Genomic DNA, 15,592 nt, shown 5'->3' with positions numbered 1-15,592 from the left:
ATGGCCACCATTTGCTGGCAAGGCCACCTCACTTGCTTCTACACTCTTGTCCCCGAGACCCACTAATATGAATATTAATACAACACATGCAAAAAACCACAGATGTATAAAAAGACTCAGCCTCTGGAGAGACAGGGAAGAGGACAGGTCCCCTACAGTAGCCTTTCCCATATTCAGAGCAGTTACAAAATTAAAAGCAACTTAAACCCCAAAAAACTCTCAAGAAAACAGATCTAGGAAGTATAAGATCCTGAATATGGAAAAAAACACATCCTTAGTTCAGGCAGTCATTTAAAAGACGACAACACATTTCAACAGCCAGCATGTTACTACACAAGTGCAATTAGGTTATTTTTGAAAAAAATCAGTCCTTACAATCAGTGAAGCGCAAATTCAATTTTCCATGCAGCATGAGTTGTGCCTACAAGATGTCCAAATAGGGTTTTAGCATGAACTCAGGAGACTTTTGAAAAGATGGATCAAATTTTAGCTTTCAGCAACCAGGGACCACTCCTTATTATCAGACTTGCCTCTTACCTCAGCTGGGACGCAGGATAAGCAAGGCTGACATTCTGTGTCACCCTTCCCTTTCCTTCCCTGCTGTAAAGTCCTCTAAAACCGGCAGCAATTCTGGCAGCATGGGATGTGCAATCACTCCAGATCACAGTCCGATATAAACTCATAAAATGCTGATTTTGTCACTCTGTATCAGGCGTCTGTACCCGGACGCTGGCAGGGGGGGCTGCAGGGGCCTCTGTGAGGAGAGGTGAGGGGCTGCCCCACGCCGGGCACAGCCGGCTCTCCAACAGACCCGCAGCAGGACCCGGCTGAGCCCATCGGAGAAGCCGGTGAAGCCTCTGTGAAAACGTATTGAAGAAAGGGCAAAGCACAGCATGGAGGAGAGAGAAAATGTGAGAGAAACAGCCCTGCCAGGCCTGCGCCAAAGCCTGAGAAAAAGGCGGGAAGGAGGCGCTCCAGGCGCGGGAGCAGATTCCCCTGCAGCTCCTGAGGAGACCGACTGGAGCCAGTTCTCCTGACAGGAACGGCAGCCCCCACCGAGGTAAGGGAGAAGTGTGAGAAGGAAGAAGGAGTGGTAGAAAGGAAATGTTATATACTGCCTGCCGTTCCCCATTCCTCACCCACCACGGAGCTCTGGAGGAGGTAGAGGAATCGGGAATGAAGGAGCAAAGTTGAGCCTGGGAAAGCGGGTGGGCAGAGTTGCTTTAGTTCTTGCCTTTGTTTCTCACCATCCAATGCTATTTTAACTGGCAGTAAATTAATTTGAAGTCGAGTCTGTTTTGCCTGTGATGGTAATTAGTAAGCGATCTGCCTGCCTTTATCTCGACCCACGAGTTTTTTCATCTTTTCTCCCCCGAACCTGCTGAGGATGGGGAGTGGGAAAGGAGCGGGGTGGGCATCTGGCCACTGGCCAGGGTCAACCCACCACACGTACAAAAATGTTTCTTCATCACCTCAGTGCTGACTGAAGAATACACTAATACTGAAAGAAATATAGCAAAACCAATACACTTCCTTTCTAATAATCTCCTTCTGACATCATAAAAATTTCCTTTTCTCCAACTAACTGTAGAATGGCTGAGATTAAACCTCACTCGCTAGCAAGAAACAGAGAACTGTTAACATGGCCTGGAGTCTGCAGGATATGCCAGGCCTTCCCCCCGCGACATAAACACTTTTACCACAAAGTTGTCATGCATGTTGTTTCTAATGTACATCATTTGGTGCAGTACTCTCTGTTTCTTCCCAAATCTCTAACATGGCTGCAGTCCTAACACCAAATCATTACTTCTGTCATAGACATCTATTGCTAAAGTGCTTCCTGAGTGACTTTTTGGGTTGAACTAAAAAGCAGGGCAAGAGTAGACTAGAAAGCCCTCAAGAAGCTAGACTGCTGGTGCTGCAGGGGCATGGGTTAGTGATACCCGCTCCATCCAAGAGCATCCACTCCTGCAGTGGAAACCAGACCAGTTGCTGCAATTTTTTCACCAGTAAAGTGGACAATGGAGGCTGCTTGCAGATATTCCACTGCCACAGGTTGACACTTTGCTGCCATTACCAATTGCCTACTTCACATTTCTAAAGCTGGTTGTAAGCAGGTGTCTTCTACCCAATATTCACATTTCACTGTAAATATTACTCACATATGACATGAGTGCAGAATTGGTTTCTTAAAGGAGGGAGACCGAAATCCTCATTCTGCTCTCTCCTGGTATTGCAACAGCTCATGCTCCCTCTTATCACACCGAGCTGCTGTGAAACCGCAGTACTGGACAGACAGGAGCAGAGTCAAAGTCTTGTTGTTGCAGCAAAAGGCAAAGTGATGACACTACACAAGTGTCTGGACACCAGAATAGCTCTCTGCTGGGAAAAACACCTTGCTGAGACACTGATGTGGCAGAGACACCATGATCTTTGTTGTCAGGTTTGACCTGTCAGTAGCTACAGATATTCTCTAGCAGCATTTTCATGTGAACTATAAAGTCTTGGATCCAATTCATTTAATATTTTGATAAAGGATAAAAGCCATCAGTACACAAAATGTGACTTTTTTTAGCAAGACAGTTCTTCCTCAAACAATCACCAGGATGCAGTACGTGCAGTTTGGAGAACTGAGCGTCAGCCTGGGTATTACCGCATGTCAGAGCTCCTCCTCTGGAGTCGTATCGAGTGACTTTCCTCCTCGAACATGCCCTAATGAATTCCACTGAAGCCTGCAGGTAAAATCCTTCCGCAACCATTCTGTCCTGATTGATAGCTTTACAGCCTTCCTTCACACTGCTTCGGCTGCCTTTATTTTTCTCCTTTTTGTAAGTGTCTGCAACAGGAAGTAGCACTCATTCTTTTCACTGTATGTTTCTCTTAAAACTGACACCTTTGCATTGTAATCAAGGAACCCTTGGGTATTAGTGACAAATTAGTCACCAGCTAAAGAATATTTTCTTTTCATTTCTATACCAGGTGGAAGATATTAAAATCTCTAGAGGAATTTTGCCTGCTCTGCTACAATAAATCATCACACAATTTTCTTTTAAATTGACTTGATTTTACTACCTTTAAAACTTCATCACAGATAAAGAATCCCACAACTGTGTTAACATAAGATTAAAATAGTCTTGTGAATCTGATCAGGGAGACGTTATCATAAAGAACATGTATTTAACTTCACTTTGAAAATTAATGTAATTTTACTTTTACATTTTAAATGTTCTTTTTAAAATAATGAACTATTCCTTTCTGACAACCAAAAAACACATACCTACCATAGGTAGAAGTATCACCTTCAAAAAGTTAGAAAAATCTTTTCCTTCCTTTTGTTTAATTATTTAACTTAATAGGGAACAGTATTTTAGAAATCTACAGAAGATACCACACAGTCTGTAAGAAAAGGTGAAGTCTGGCACTGACTATTCTTTGTTGAAGATCTTGTAGAAAAAAAAAAAAAACAACCAAAAAAACTTTAGGTAGTTTGCTGAAATCACAGGCCACTGAAATACAGCAAAACATTCAGTGAAGGCAGAACTTTGCCTTTTTTCATTTTTTTCTAGAAAGTGGTCAGTAATATTTTAATAGAAATATGTTATCAAAAAGTTGATACTCAAAATGTTAACTTCACAACTATGCAGACTTTGTGTCATTTCAGTAGGGTTTTCTACTTTATAAGACAGATAAACTTCTATAGTTTAATACTAAATACTACGCAAGTGTCTTACGGCTTCTGATTAAATGGTTTCACATACAGTTACGTACTCTTAATCATCAATTAAGTCAATTTTCCAAGTTATAATAGGTTCATTAAGTAACCCAGGCAGTAAAAGAGTTCATTTTACAACTGGAAATACCACCAGGACCAAGAGAAATTTAAGAGTCCTGCCCCACCAGCAACGGGAGGGCAGGAGGGTGTCTTATCAATAAATACAGTACATGAAGTCTACATGCCATTGTTTCTTCCTCTGTACGCCAAGGAAAAACTGAGGAGCAGAAGATCAGTTAAAAAGCAGAAATGTAAAACCAAAGCATTAAATGCAACTAGATATTTAAGATCCCGCAGTGATTCTTACAAGCACAGTGCATCACTCCCCCACTTCTCCCAGCGGAGTTCCAGCTCCGATAATTACTTTCTGTCTGCTCACAAAGATCAAGTTCAAAACAATATTCATTTGCCACTTCCCGTCCTAAACCAGGGCACAACGCTTCTGTGCATCGTTAAGCAACCATCCTGCTCCACCACAGATACGGATAAACTGCTGTCGTGATTGTCTAATCCTGATTTGTGGCAGGGGGGACTGGGAGAGGAGAAGCGCTGGGCTTTAAGAAGGAAAACGCCAGGCTCCAACACTGTTGCATCTGACTTTTAGCAGCAGCATCCTTTATTACTCTCAATTTGAAATCAAGCGTATGTGTCCAGCCCCCACCCCTACTTCACAGGGGGCCATAAGTGGTGTTTGAAAACTAATCTAGCCCAGAAGTTTTGCTGCATCTCAAATATTTTACAGAAGACGCAGTTGGCTTTCTTAGTCCCCCTCCCCATCCATTTCTCTTCCCCAAATTATATTCATCTGCTGCAGTGAACAGGAAGGATGGTTGCCAAACAAACAAAATTAAATCATACGTAATAGGCAGAATACACCTTCTTTCGAACCTCACCTTAAAATTTTCAGGTGCAGAGACACTGAAGAGGGCAAAGTCATTTTAAGGAGAGACAGCAAAGGCCTGTCAAAGTTTTCATACAGAAGATATGTTGCCTTGTACAGGCTTACACACATTTACAGCATTGCTGAGCGATTACGTATTTTAGGTCAGAGACCTACTTATTCAGAGAGAACTGAATTTTATTCAAAACAAGATTCCTCTAAAGTAGATATTCACACAAGAGGCTACCAAGGCTAAACAGAATGAGGACCTTAATTTTATTTCATCAAATAAAAAGAAAATTGGTGCCTGCCTTATTTTTCTGCTACATATGTAACCCCACCAACACACTTACGAGTATCAGGTCAGAGGAGGTGTTACACCAAGTGATAAGTCACATCCCTGCAAAGGTCTTTTGGTGCAGGAGGTTACATCCACTGCTACTGCAGGGGCTGCAGTACCTTCCTCTCAGAGACCTGTACTGTCTTCCCACCCAATCTGGATTTGTTAGCTTTTGCTAACTGCCACTGAAAACCTTTGCCAAGTTGCAAATAAGGCCTATGAGCATGGATAGCACAGAAAGACAGTGATTCCTGTTCCCATTTTGCAAGGCTCGGGCACTGAAGAAGTCAACTGGACTTGCACTGACAGCAGTTACAATGTGATTTTTTTAAATATTTTTTTTTTAATTCACTTGTGCAACAAGTACAGAAGTTTTAAAACTGCTCCCTCTCAAAAAGGGGCCAACCCTTATTTGAGTGAAATGATTGGGAACTGCAGCGGCATCAGGACAGGATCCAATATATTCACACACAGCTAAACATAAGGAAGGAGAAAATTTATCTGTTTTTCTACAAGCATTAAGGCTGACTTACTCCTAACTCTGTGTCTCAGTGGAGAGGAGTAGTATCAATGTAGCACTTACCAAATGTAAGCTAGCAAAACCCATGCTTTTATAAATTAAAAAAATAAAGTTAGCCTATTAAAAAAAGAGAAAATTGGGACACAGCCAGTGTAACATCCAAATGTTTTACTTACAAAAGTGTCACATTTCATAAAAAATTGTGCTTTTCAGTTTGTTAAAGGGTGGAAAAACAATCTCTCTTTTCCAAATAAAAAGTATTGCTCAATTCTAAACAAGATTGAGTTGTTCAAGCCACAGAAATGGAAAAAAAATAATAAATTTGCATCATTTACAAAACTGAAGTACACATTGTCAACATTTACTGAAAATAAAGTATTTTGTAAACACATTTTAACTTGATTTACAATCAAAGAATTGTCAGATAGTTGCAATTAGTCTCTAAAGTTGGTAATTTAGCACAGAAGAGCAGCCGCAAGGGGAATCAAAACTGATGATACAGATCTATATTCAAAACTGATCAAAGTTATTTCCAAGTAGCTTTAGGACAATTCCACGGGAAAAAGTTGAACGAAACATGTCATCAAAAGACACAATTTGCAACAGACGCAAAACTTGCCTTTAAGACAGCTGATGAGCCTCTCTGCGTGGTGCGCAAAGTTGTAAATAACTGGGGCCCCCAGATTCTTTGCTTACTTAACCTATCTAAAAAACAACAAAATTTTAGATGCCTGCCCCACTTTCCCCTCACTGTTTCTTGTGGGTGCCTGAGTAATCCTAGAGGCATTTCCATTTTTTAAGGCATTTGCTGAGTTTAAGAAATTTTCCCCACGTCCCCTTGTCTTTGTTTGGAAGTACCAGACTTTCCTACTCCGCTTGAGTTTCTCATGAAGTCTGCCCTTTCCAGCATAGAGGCATCAACTCTCTGTGGGTTAACTAGTTACTATCTGGGCTGACTACGATTATATCATTCTCTTTATTTAGGATTTTTATTTATTTATTTAGCTAGGCTGTTTTCTCAAAAGCAGAGATGGCAAATGAGAATTTCTGTACCACAAGACTGAATGCCAAGAGTTAGGCGCAAAACAGCATAAAATTACCAGTTTTCTTAAACTTTTCTGCACATCTAAGAAGGGGCAATTAAATCTGGATCTTCTTTAATTACTGCAACCCAGAAAAGTGGGAGCCTGCTGCCAGGAACAGGCAGAGAGAAAGCTTGTCCGCAGAGCGACTTGGCTCTGGCCAGGCTTGCAGTCTGTAGCACTGGTTTATTTAAAAACATTGCCAAAGTAGTCTACTATTGTTGAAATAATTCAAGACTTCCATTTCCCTGAATTATTAAGTGGTGTTGCAGCAATGGCAAGCTGAGGTTCTACCGTGCATCAATTTCCTCTCCAAAAAAGCAGAGGGGAGATGAATGACACCGACATTTCATGCAGCACTCACGCAAAGACACGGATGCGAAGAAATCTCAGGTTTGTAACCAAATACTTTAAACCTTCATTTCCTTAAGAGGAAACCAGCTGGGAAAAAATTCAAAATTGGCTATCATCAAGAAAGTTTCTAACATCTGAAAAATGAACTTCGATCAATTTCTACCAGTCTCTGTCCATCAATAACAAACCCTTCACCTGCTTTTCAGATTGCTAAGGCCCAAATCATATCCAAACTCTCCCAGCCTCAATCCCATTTTCACTCTTTGTATTCAAACCTGGTAGCAACAACAACAAAAAAAGGCCCCAGCAGTCTTTCAAACAACAAAATCCCACAACCCAACATAACACGCGCTTTGTTTCTACAAAAAAAATGTCAATCAACAAATAGGCACAAATTTCACAATGGCTGAGGTCATTCCCTTTAAGTCATTAGGGTTTGTGGGTGAGCTTTCCCGGTGGTTTTAACATTGGTTTCTGTGATTGCAGTTATGCTTATTTATGCATTTAAGGCGTATGATCTAATACACTTAGGTTTAACTACTTCATTCTTTTGACATTCTTTCCAAATTATAAAAAGGATTCTTGGTGTTTTCACTGCCTTTGTAAAGAAACAAAATTGTTGTCCACATAATTTCTTAAAAATACAGAACAGAGTAAGTACTCGCTGAAAATAATTCAAAGAAAAAAAAAAAACCTACACCAGACATTCCCCCCCAACATAACACTTATTTTTGTTCTCTCTCTACCCTTCTGAGGGAACCTACTATTTTTTAGAAATAGCTGTTTTGCTGGCTTTTTTCAAACAATATCCAGGCCCTCACGGTACTTCAGTTACAACTTATAATCAACACAGAAGTTCAGTTTATTTTTTTTTAAATCTCTTCTATTTTTACTTTTATGCTTTAAAAAAACTGCACATTTGTGGTATGCTTCATTCACATTGCATCTTCCACAGCCACTCTGATCTCTACAATAACGCTCGTTTTATTCATTGCCTTTTGGTTATGATCTAGTAGGGGTCCTCGCTTGACAAAAATCATAGAAGTCAATTTTCTATTTTTTTTCCCAATGGAAATCTAAACAATCTTCTACCTCCAAGGCAAAAAAAAAAAAAGTCCAAAGAGCCCCCACCACCCATACCAGGCTGAAGAAATTCACCAACTTGTTGCAATAATTTTCAAGAAGCTCAAATAAAAAGCAAAATTGTGTACACATACCTCCCTCAACACCGTGTGCAGTGCATATCTATTAGCTTTTATACATAAATCACACCAAAACATTTCAAGTAACCTTTTCAAACTTGAGGCTGTGGTTACTCCTATGCAAGGTTATTTCCAGTGTCCCCGCTAATGTTTCATATATCCAAGCACGTTTCTAGCCAACCGAGAAAGAGTGCACCCCGCAAGCTGCGTTGAGCCAGAAGGGCTGTTCCTGCCTTGTCCCCTGCAGACAGAGGTGCCAGTGCTCCCCGAGTCTCAGCTCAGCATCACCATCAAGCACAGCCGTTTCGAGTCTGACTGTGACCCAGCCACACCAACAAAACATTATTCACTGGCACAAAAAAAACACTCTGAACTTCCCCAGCCATCAGACCGGCATCTCCCTGATTCTGTAAAATACCACAATTTACAGCCACGCACTTTGTGGGCACCACAGCAATGTCCCGGGCTCCCCTCTCCCCTGCTGCTCCTCGCTTTCCAAGCTGCTTTTTCTAATCGAACCCCAACTAAAACAATCCTCCACAAACTATAGCAAACCTTCCTTAAAACTCCCCATAAACCTTACCGCAACTCTGCAGCAGACTTCTGGCTTTCCACAGAGCCTCTGTACATAGACGTGAGGGAAAATACCTTTGCACGGCACTAATGAAGTATTTCCCGGAGACAGCAGAGGTGACAAACAGAATGAGAGCAAAGCCAAGATGCCATCTCGACTTCAGGCAAACAACCTCTTCTGACCTCTGGCAGCTCCCACACACTATTAAACAAAAAGTATTCTCTCCATGTTAATGAACCATGTACAATCTAACAGATAACGCTGATGTTAAATAAACATGTTTATATGTGACTCCTAATGCTAGGACTTAAGCAGCTGCAGACAAATAATTTTAAATGGGAAGGATTATGCCCATGTAATCTTTCTCCTCTCATTTTACACACCTTTGACATAATTCAAATACACAATTAAATCCCAAGTAGAAAGAGTGAGTGAAAAGAGGTTTGACTATTTTAATTAAATATTCACTGTGACATGCTCACTGGAACCATCTAAGCAATGACCACTATTTTGGATCCAATTTTCCTCTCGCACCTCTTGCAGCTGTAAATCAAGAACAACGGAACAGCTTGCCGAAGAAGGGAACTGGATCTGGTTTTGTATGCTGTGATGAACGATATTTTGCAAGATGACTGCAGAGTCCCAAATCCTTATTCCAGCTTTCTCCTCCCTCCTACTTCAATACTCGGGTAGCACCAACTCTACCTACAAATGGCAACATCTCCAGGCCCCAAATGGCCCAACCTAGACGAGCAATTATTTGCATCCTAATTGAGGGGCTTATCCTCACCTGATTACAACAAGGTGTTTGTTAAACATCATTACTCGAGTTAAGATCTGCAAATAAAGATGAAGTATTGTTTTAAGAATTAGACTGCCATAAACAATTGTTTTCTGATGACACCTCTTAACAAACAGTCCCAACCAGGATGATCTTTCTGGCTTTTCAGCAGAAAAGGGAGGGAAAGAGATTTGCTGAGTTCTACCTGTTCATATCAAAGTGAATATTATGCCAAGACACTTGAGTAGTTATACCTTTTTTCTTAAGTAGACAGACACTTTAAAATAAACAAACCAGCTTGTATGTTTTACTAACTTAAGCCACTGAAAAGGAGGATGTACCTAAAACCTGAATGGCTTTACTATTGCATATGCCATTGTTCACAGTTCTGAACATATTTTTTGTTCCTTCTTGGTATAACTATTTTTCTGTTCCATGTAATTCAGTGTTGTGAAGTTTAATGAAAAGAACCTGACTGTTAGCCCAGGAGACTACACGACATACTAATCAAGCTTATATTGCTATTGCTGTGAATAATACACATGCATACAGTAGCTATACATAGGAAACGGCAGTACAAGATTTCCCTGCTTGATCTACCAAATGACCCCTCCACTTACGGGATTATTTAAAATCTTCATATTAAGACTTCAGCATTCCATGGTTTATGAAAAGGATTTGAATTTGCGACTTCATTTAACAGTTTGTCCCTAATAAAATGTATTCCAGTCAGGCAGAATTAATTCAAAAATATTTTCTTAGCATTCTAAGCACTTCTGCTAGTTTTCACAAAATTTTAAAAGCATTTTTCACTGCACAAGTAATCTTAACAATCATTTCCACAGATTAAGTCTAACAACCTGTGAATTTATTGCAGAAGGAATTTACTGTAAGGAGTAACTAGTCTTCAGCACTGTTCTTGCTTGTTCTCCGGTTGAAGACACCTTAAAACCACCTGGTTACTGCAAAATTTGGCACAGAAGAAACAAATCTTACTGAAGAGAATTACAGCTGATTTCAGAATAGCTGTTTTACCACTACACATCATAAATAACAGTTGGGAAGACAGCAGAAAATGACTAACTTCTTTTACTGTTTTCTTTGTCAGCAGCGTGTATACATACATGCTGACATACAAATACAGCCACACTGACTTCAGGAGGGTGCTTTACAGGTTTGAAGTGAAACATGCCACTAATTTTTGCAGGATTAATAGTTAAATTATTACATTTTTCATAAAAAATCTAGCATATAACCCGCTAGGCACAACAATACACAAGATTCTTTAAGTGATATTCTGTGATTAAGTTTTTCTTACGAATATGTGAGTTTAATTCCTTTGTATGATCGAGGTTGTATCCACACACGTTGTGTAGCTGAATACGGGACTTATTGTTGGAGGGGGAATTATCAACACTTTTATTTGTCCCTAATGAAGCTTTTCTAATGAAATTTAAGACAGCCAAGGTTGCAAGATATTTGAAACAGGAGCCTATTTCAAACATTTCAACCAAATAATGGTGATAAGATTAGTGAATCATGGGAATCAAGTCTCTATGTAGTATTTCAAAAGAAAATGAGCTGAGGGGAACGGGCTAAACAAAGCAAAGCAAAACAAATCAATGAGCCTAAAACCAAAAAAGTACACCGCTTGTTATTTAGCCAAATGTTTTGACCTGTCGGTGGGGAGCAGAAGAGGCACAAGAACTGCATGGACGATTTGACTCAGTAACTTCACAATTTAATTTTGCACCACGCATTAAGATTTTTTTTTTAATTAAGAGGTGTAAGTTAGAATAATTAAAATCAAGTTATCAGCTCCTGTGCCATCTCAAGTGAATTTTCAAAACATGCTTAAAAAGTTCCTGGAATGTTTCCAAAGCTGCAAGCACTCATTATTTTCAGGGCATTTGTACTGCAAGTCTCCTACTTGCATGTGTAACATTTGAGGCCACATGATCCCTTGAATTTCAAAGTAGAAATAAAAATTCAGCACTGTTTAAGAATAGAAATGGTTTATTCACATCAAAAGGATGAGAAAGAATTTATCCTGTACGTAGCAACAAGTAACACAAACCAATGCAACACTAAATGTATGAAAGGATCTAGGAAACATTAGTTTAGACATAGAAAAACTAGTTTAAATATATGCCACCTTTTGGGGACAAGACCGCCCTAAATACACACAGACGTAGGCAGGCAGAAAGAATTTAGACATGCTTTCTCAATATACTGGGGGGGGGAAACCCTGCCATGGATGGCATTGCAGAGATAAGAAATTCTCAGCAAATTAGTAAAGTCCACTAGAAAGATTAAGCAATAAACCATTCCTGCCATTGCCTTTAACAGCAGTAAGGGATTTTGTGTGAATCTGATACTACGCCGAACAAAATTTCTGTTAAAATATTTCATGTAGGCCAATAAGCTGTTTATTGGTTAACCATATGTATTTTAACAATTACAATTTTATACAACAGAATATATCATTATTTGAAATGTCTGAAAAGCAGTAGCTGCATACCACGAATAATTTCCTTCAGAGGCCATTCACTGGGCTCACGCGTAACTTCACACTCAAAAAACTTTACTTCAACCGCATAAATCACAGCACCAGTTTTCCTCATATCGGCAACGGCAAAAAGGAGCGTTACCTTATTTTACTCCAACGCGCGTTTCAGTTTTTAAAATAATTGCTAAGCAACGCTGGTTTTAAGGTAAAAATCAAACGCTGCGCATCAGGTAACCACCTCGGTTCGTTCCCGGTCCCAGCCCCGCAGGCAGGACCGCAGCGCGCTGCCCCGCTCCGCGCCCGCGCAGGGCGGCCCCCGCGCTCCCCCGACGGCTTTCGGGGTGCGCGCCTCGCTCCGCGGCACCACCCTGCCCCGCGCCCCCCCGCTCCGCGCCCCGCAACACGCGGAGCCGGTTTCACACTTGGCGCTGGCCGCGGGCACGCAAAGCCCCGCTCCGGAGCACTCCGCGGACGCGGGAAGAAGCGGCTCCGCGGCCGTGCCCCCCCCGTCCGTACTCACCGGAGGTGCAGCGCGGAGCCGCAGCGCTGCGGAGTGTGCGCGCCCGCTGCGGGCGCAGTGAGCATGTGCGAGGCAGGCGCGCATGCCCGCGGAAAGGAGCGGAGCGGGGCGGTGGCTCCGCACCCCGCGCTGCGCCCGAGGCGCGCCCAACCCCCCCTCACCTCCCCCCCCCTCCCGCCGGACCCGCGGGAGTGCGGAGCGGTGCGGTGACACGCGCAGCGCGGGGGACGCGCGGGGATTCTCAGCCGGTTCCTCTGACCTGTTGCTTCCCCGGTAGCGGGGCCGGAACAGGCGGCCCTCCCGCCCCCCGCGGCAGCCTGTCACCGGGACCGCCGGCCCCGCGCTGCCCGCCGTCGGGGGCGGCCAGCCCGCGCCGCACCTACCGCACGCGTGGGGCCGCGGCGTGTCCCAGCGCCCGCGCGGTTGCGGGGCCGGGGCGGAGGAGGAGCCTCCCGCGGGTCCCGCACGCCGCGGGGCCCGGCCGGAGCGCGGGGAGGCCCGGCTAGCCCCGACTGACCCCGCGGAGTCCGACCGGAGCCTGTCCGTAGCCTCCCTGGAGCGGGTGCTCTCCCACCGCGCTTTTTTTGCCTGCGTAACGATGGTGTTCTCCCTGCCGATGCTATCAACGGACACTGAGCTGCGAGTTTTAAAAAGAGATTCGTGGTGTAAAACTCGGACGCTTGAGCACCACTTGAATGCCACCTTCACTGGGGGCTCTGCTTCCGTGAAAATAATCATTCTCGATACAGTCCTTGGGCTACTGATCTCTAGCGACAATCTTTAAATACCAATTTAAAAAGAAAGGCTTTTGTGGAAGCCTGTTTTTCTTAAGCACAACTGTGCCACAGAGCCATAGGTCTGCAGAAATAGCTTCCCTCGTGCAAGCCACCCCCCTGCACTTGCAGACACACAACATCGCGCAGCTCCTGGCCCCTCCAAGGGTGAAAGCCCCCGGAGTGATCCTGCTTCTAGCTCTGATCTCAAGGGAACCAGGATGGACTTGTGGCCATACAGAGGTGCTGCCCCACCTCCGTGCCAGCACAGAATCAGCAGCAGTCTCTGGCCCAGGCACCTTGCCGGGTACGTCTGCTCCTGCCGGATGGTGGGCACCTGTACCAGGTCTTTTATCGGCATCTCCACAAGTCCCAGAGAAGGCAACAGGCACCTTGGGAGGGCTCATGCTGGGGTGATGGGGCTGGGGCCTCCCACCGCGTGCACCCTCCCTGCAGCCCCTTCTGCTCTACACCATGCGCACAGCTTCACCTCGCCTGTGCTGGCCTGTCCCCACACATGGCGCAGGCACCCCACGGCTGCCCCTTCCCGCCGGCATACCTGCTCGCTGGGGATGCAGCCTTGCTGCAGCGGCATTGGGGCGTTTCGTTTCTACACCCTGCTCTTCCTCTTTATTCCCCCCTTCTCACCAGCCTGAGGCAGGCTACAGCTCTCCAGTTCTGTCTCTCCAGCACTGGGGAGGCATCGGAGGAGACCCGCAAGTCCTCACGCCGACGGCTTTTATTACATCTAGCCCTTTCCTCAGGAAGGGGATATCCCATGAAACGCAGTGGAAAAGCCAAAGGAGCACAAAGGGTGTTGAGTTCAGGGTTTGAACAAGCTGCAGCCCACTCATGGATTTAACTCAAAATTTTGACAATGGAACAAAAACATCATTGCAACGAGACAGCTGGTTTTACTATCAAAATCTTTCAGATCAGTTCGACTGCAAAGTGTGTTCCTACAATCCAGTGGAGACAAAGCTCCCAGCATCAGTTTGGAGCTGGCAGGCTTCCTAGCATGAGCTGCCTCCCGCCGGCCTAGAAAAACCAAAGCTCTTTCAGTTGTTATTCCCCATCAGTTCTCAGCACTAACCCCCTGATTTCCCCACGGATTATCTGCAGTTCTGAGTTTACACGGCTCTCACATTAACTTGGGGAGAATGTTGGTTTGGGGGACTTCATTGCTGCCTTTCTTGCCTGTAATCGTGGTTCTGGTGAGGAGTCTCTGAACTGCAAGAAAGCCTTTAGATCTGTCTTGTAAAAAAATCTTTTCCTTTCCCCCTGCCCTGCCCAAAAAACTGATCACCACATTAGCTCCTTTTCAAGCTGGTCTTAACAAGTAAGTATATATATACTAATCATCTAAAAATGTCTTGCATGCAGAATTCACTGGACCTCTGATTTCACAACATATTTGAATATATGCTTACTTTTATGCGTGTGAATAGTCCTACAACAATCAATACAATTATTTACTTAAGTGCTTAAAGCCAAGCAGGTATTTAAGAATTAGTATTGTTTGTGGTAATGCCACAGAAAGCCAGTCAGAGACCAGGACCTCATTGTTTGTACAGCACCCTGCACACAAAAAGACACTCCTTGTCCCTTTCAGTATAAGTAATTTTTGTAACTTGTGAATTGGTGCCAGGAACACCTTTCTTGAGCTGGTGGGTAAACACTATTTGTCTACTCTAATATCCTTTCTATTTACTAAAAACATTGTATGCAATATTTGGAAAAGTAGATAAGGGCACAGTGGGAAAACGGTGCAAAGAGGAAGATAAAGGATATTTTTCAATTAGGAATTTGAAGTATTTTCATCACTGTTAGTAACCAGCAAAATACCTGTAGGCCTTAAAAGCAATTTAGAAAGGCAAGGGAACAAAATGGGGTTTTCCCCATAGATGAGACCATGGGTTGGGGTGCACAGGTTGTACAGCTGTGTGGGGTACCAGGCTGCAAGACAAGAGGAAGTAGGAGCGAGCCCTAGTTGTTGGCTCAATAAAAGTCTCCATTTCATCAAGCTGGGTCATCATCAGCTATATAATGCCAGGGATTTCTCAGAGTGGTGGAATATTTTTTGTCAAAAACCAAGGCAGGTTCAGAAGGGGGTTTGCCTGACTTGTTACCCTGTGCTTATTCCCATGTACCATAAACTTAAAGAATGAAGAAAAACTGTGTGGAAAGCTCCATGTATTCACCAAATGGAAACGCTCCCAGTCACTCACCTGGCTGGGTGACAGCATCCTGGACAGATCGAGGAGCTAATGGTCCCCTTGCTTGGG

The 15,592-nt window shown here is 43.4% G+C and overlaps 1 protein-coding gene across 4 annotated transcripts in view; it reads right to left on the bottom strand.

The window, feature by feature from the left end:
* The window catches only part of EYA2 (EYA transcriptional coactivator and phosphatase 2), a 102,303-nt gene extending 89,327 nt beyond the window's left edge, over window positions 1-12,976 (bottom strand). For 2 of the 4 annotated variants that reach the window (XM_075438735.1, XM_075438736.1), the window contains exon 1: window positions 12,535-12,647. In XM_075438735.1, the coding sequence (XP_075294850.1) occupies window positions 12,535-12,599 (65 nt within the window). In that variant the 5' untranslated portion in view covers window positions 12,600-12,647. Of the gene's footprint in view, window positions 1-12,534; window positions 12,648-12,793; window positions 12,885-12,917 lie in introns of those variants that run through there. The other 2 variants (XM_075438737.1, XM_075438739.1) reach the window with 2 other exon arrangements.
* Window positions 12,977-15,592: the final 2,616 nt, after the last annotated feature.

Source organism: Opisthocomus hoazin, chromosome 18 (genome assembly GCF_030867145.1).
Source record: "Opisthocomus hoazin isolate bOpiHoa1 chromosome 18, bOpiHoa1.hap1, whole genome shotgun sequence".
NCBI lineage: Eukaryota > Metazoa > Chordata > Aves > Opisthocomiformes > Opisthocomidae > Opisthocomus > Opisthocomus hoazin.
The sequence above is the reverse complement of the archived record's forward strand: the minus strand, read 5'-3'. Positions and strand labels throughout refer to the sequence as shown.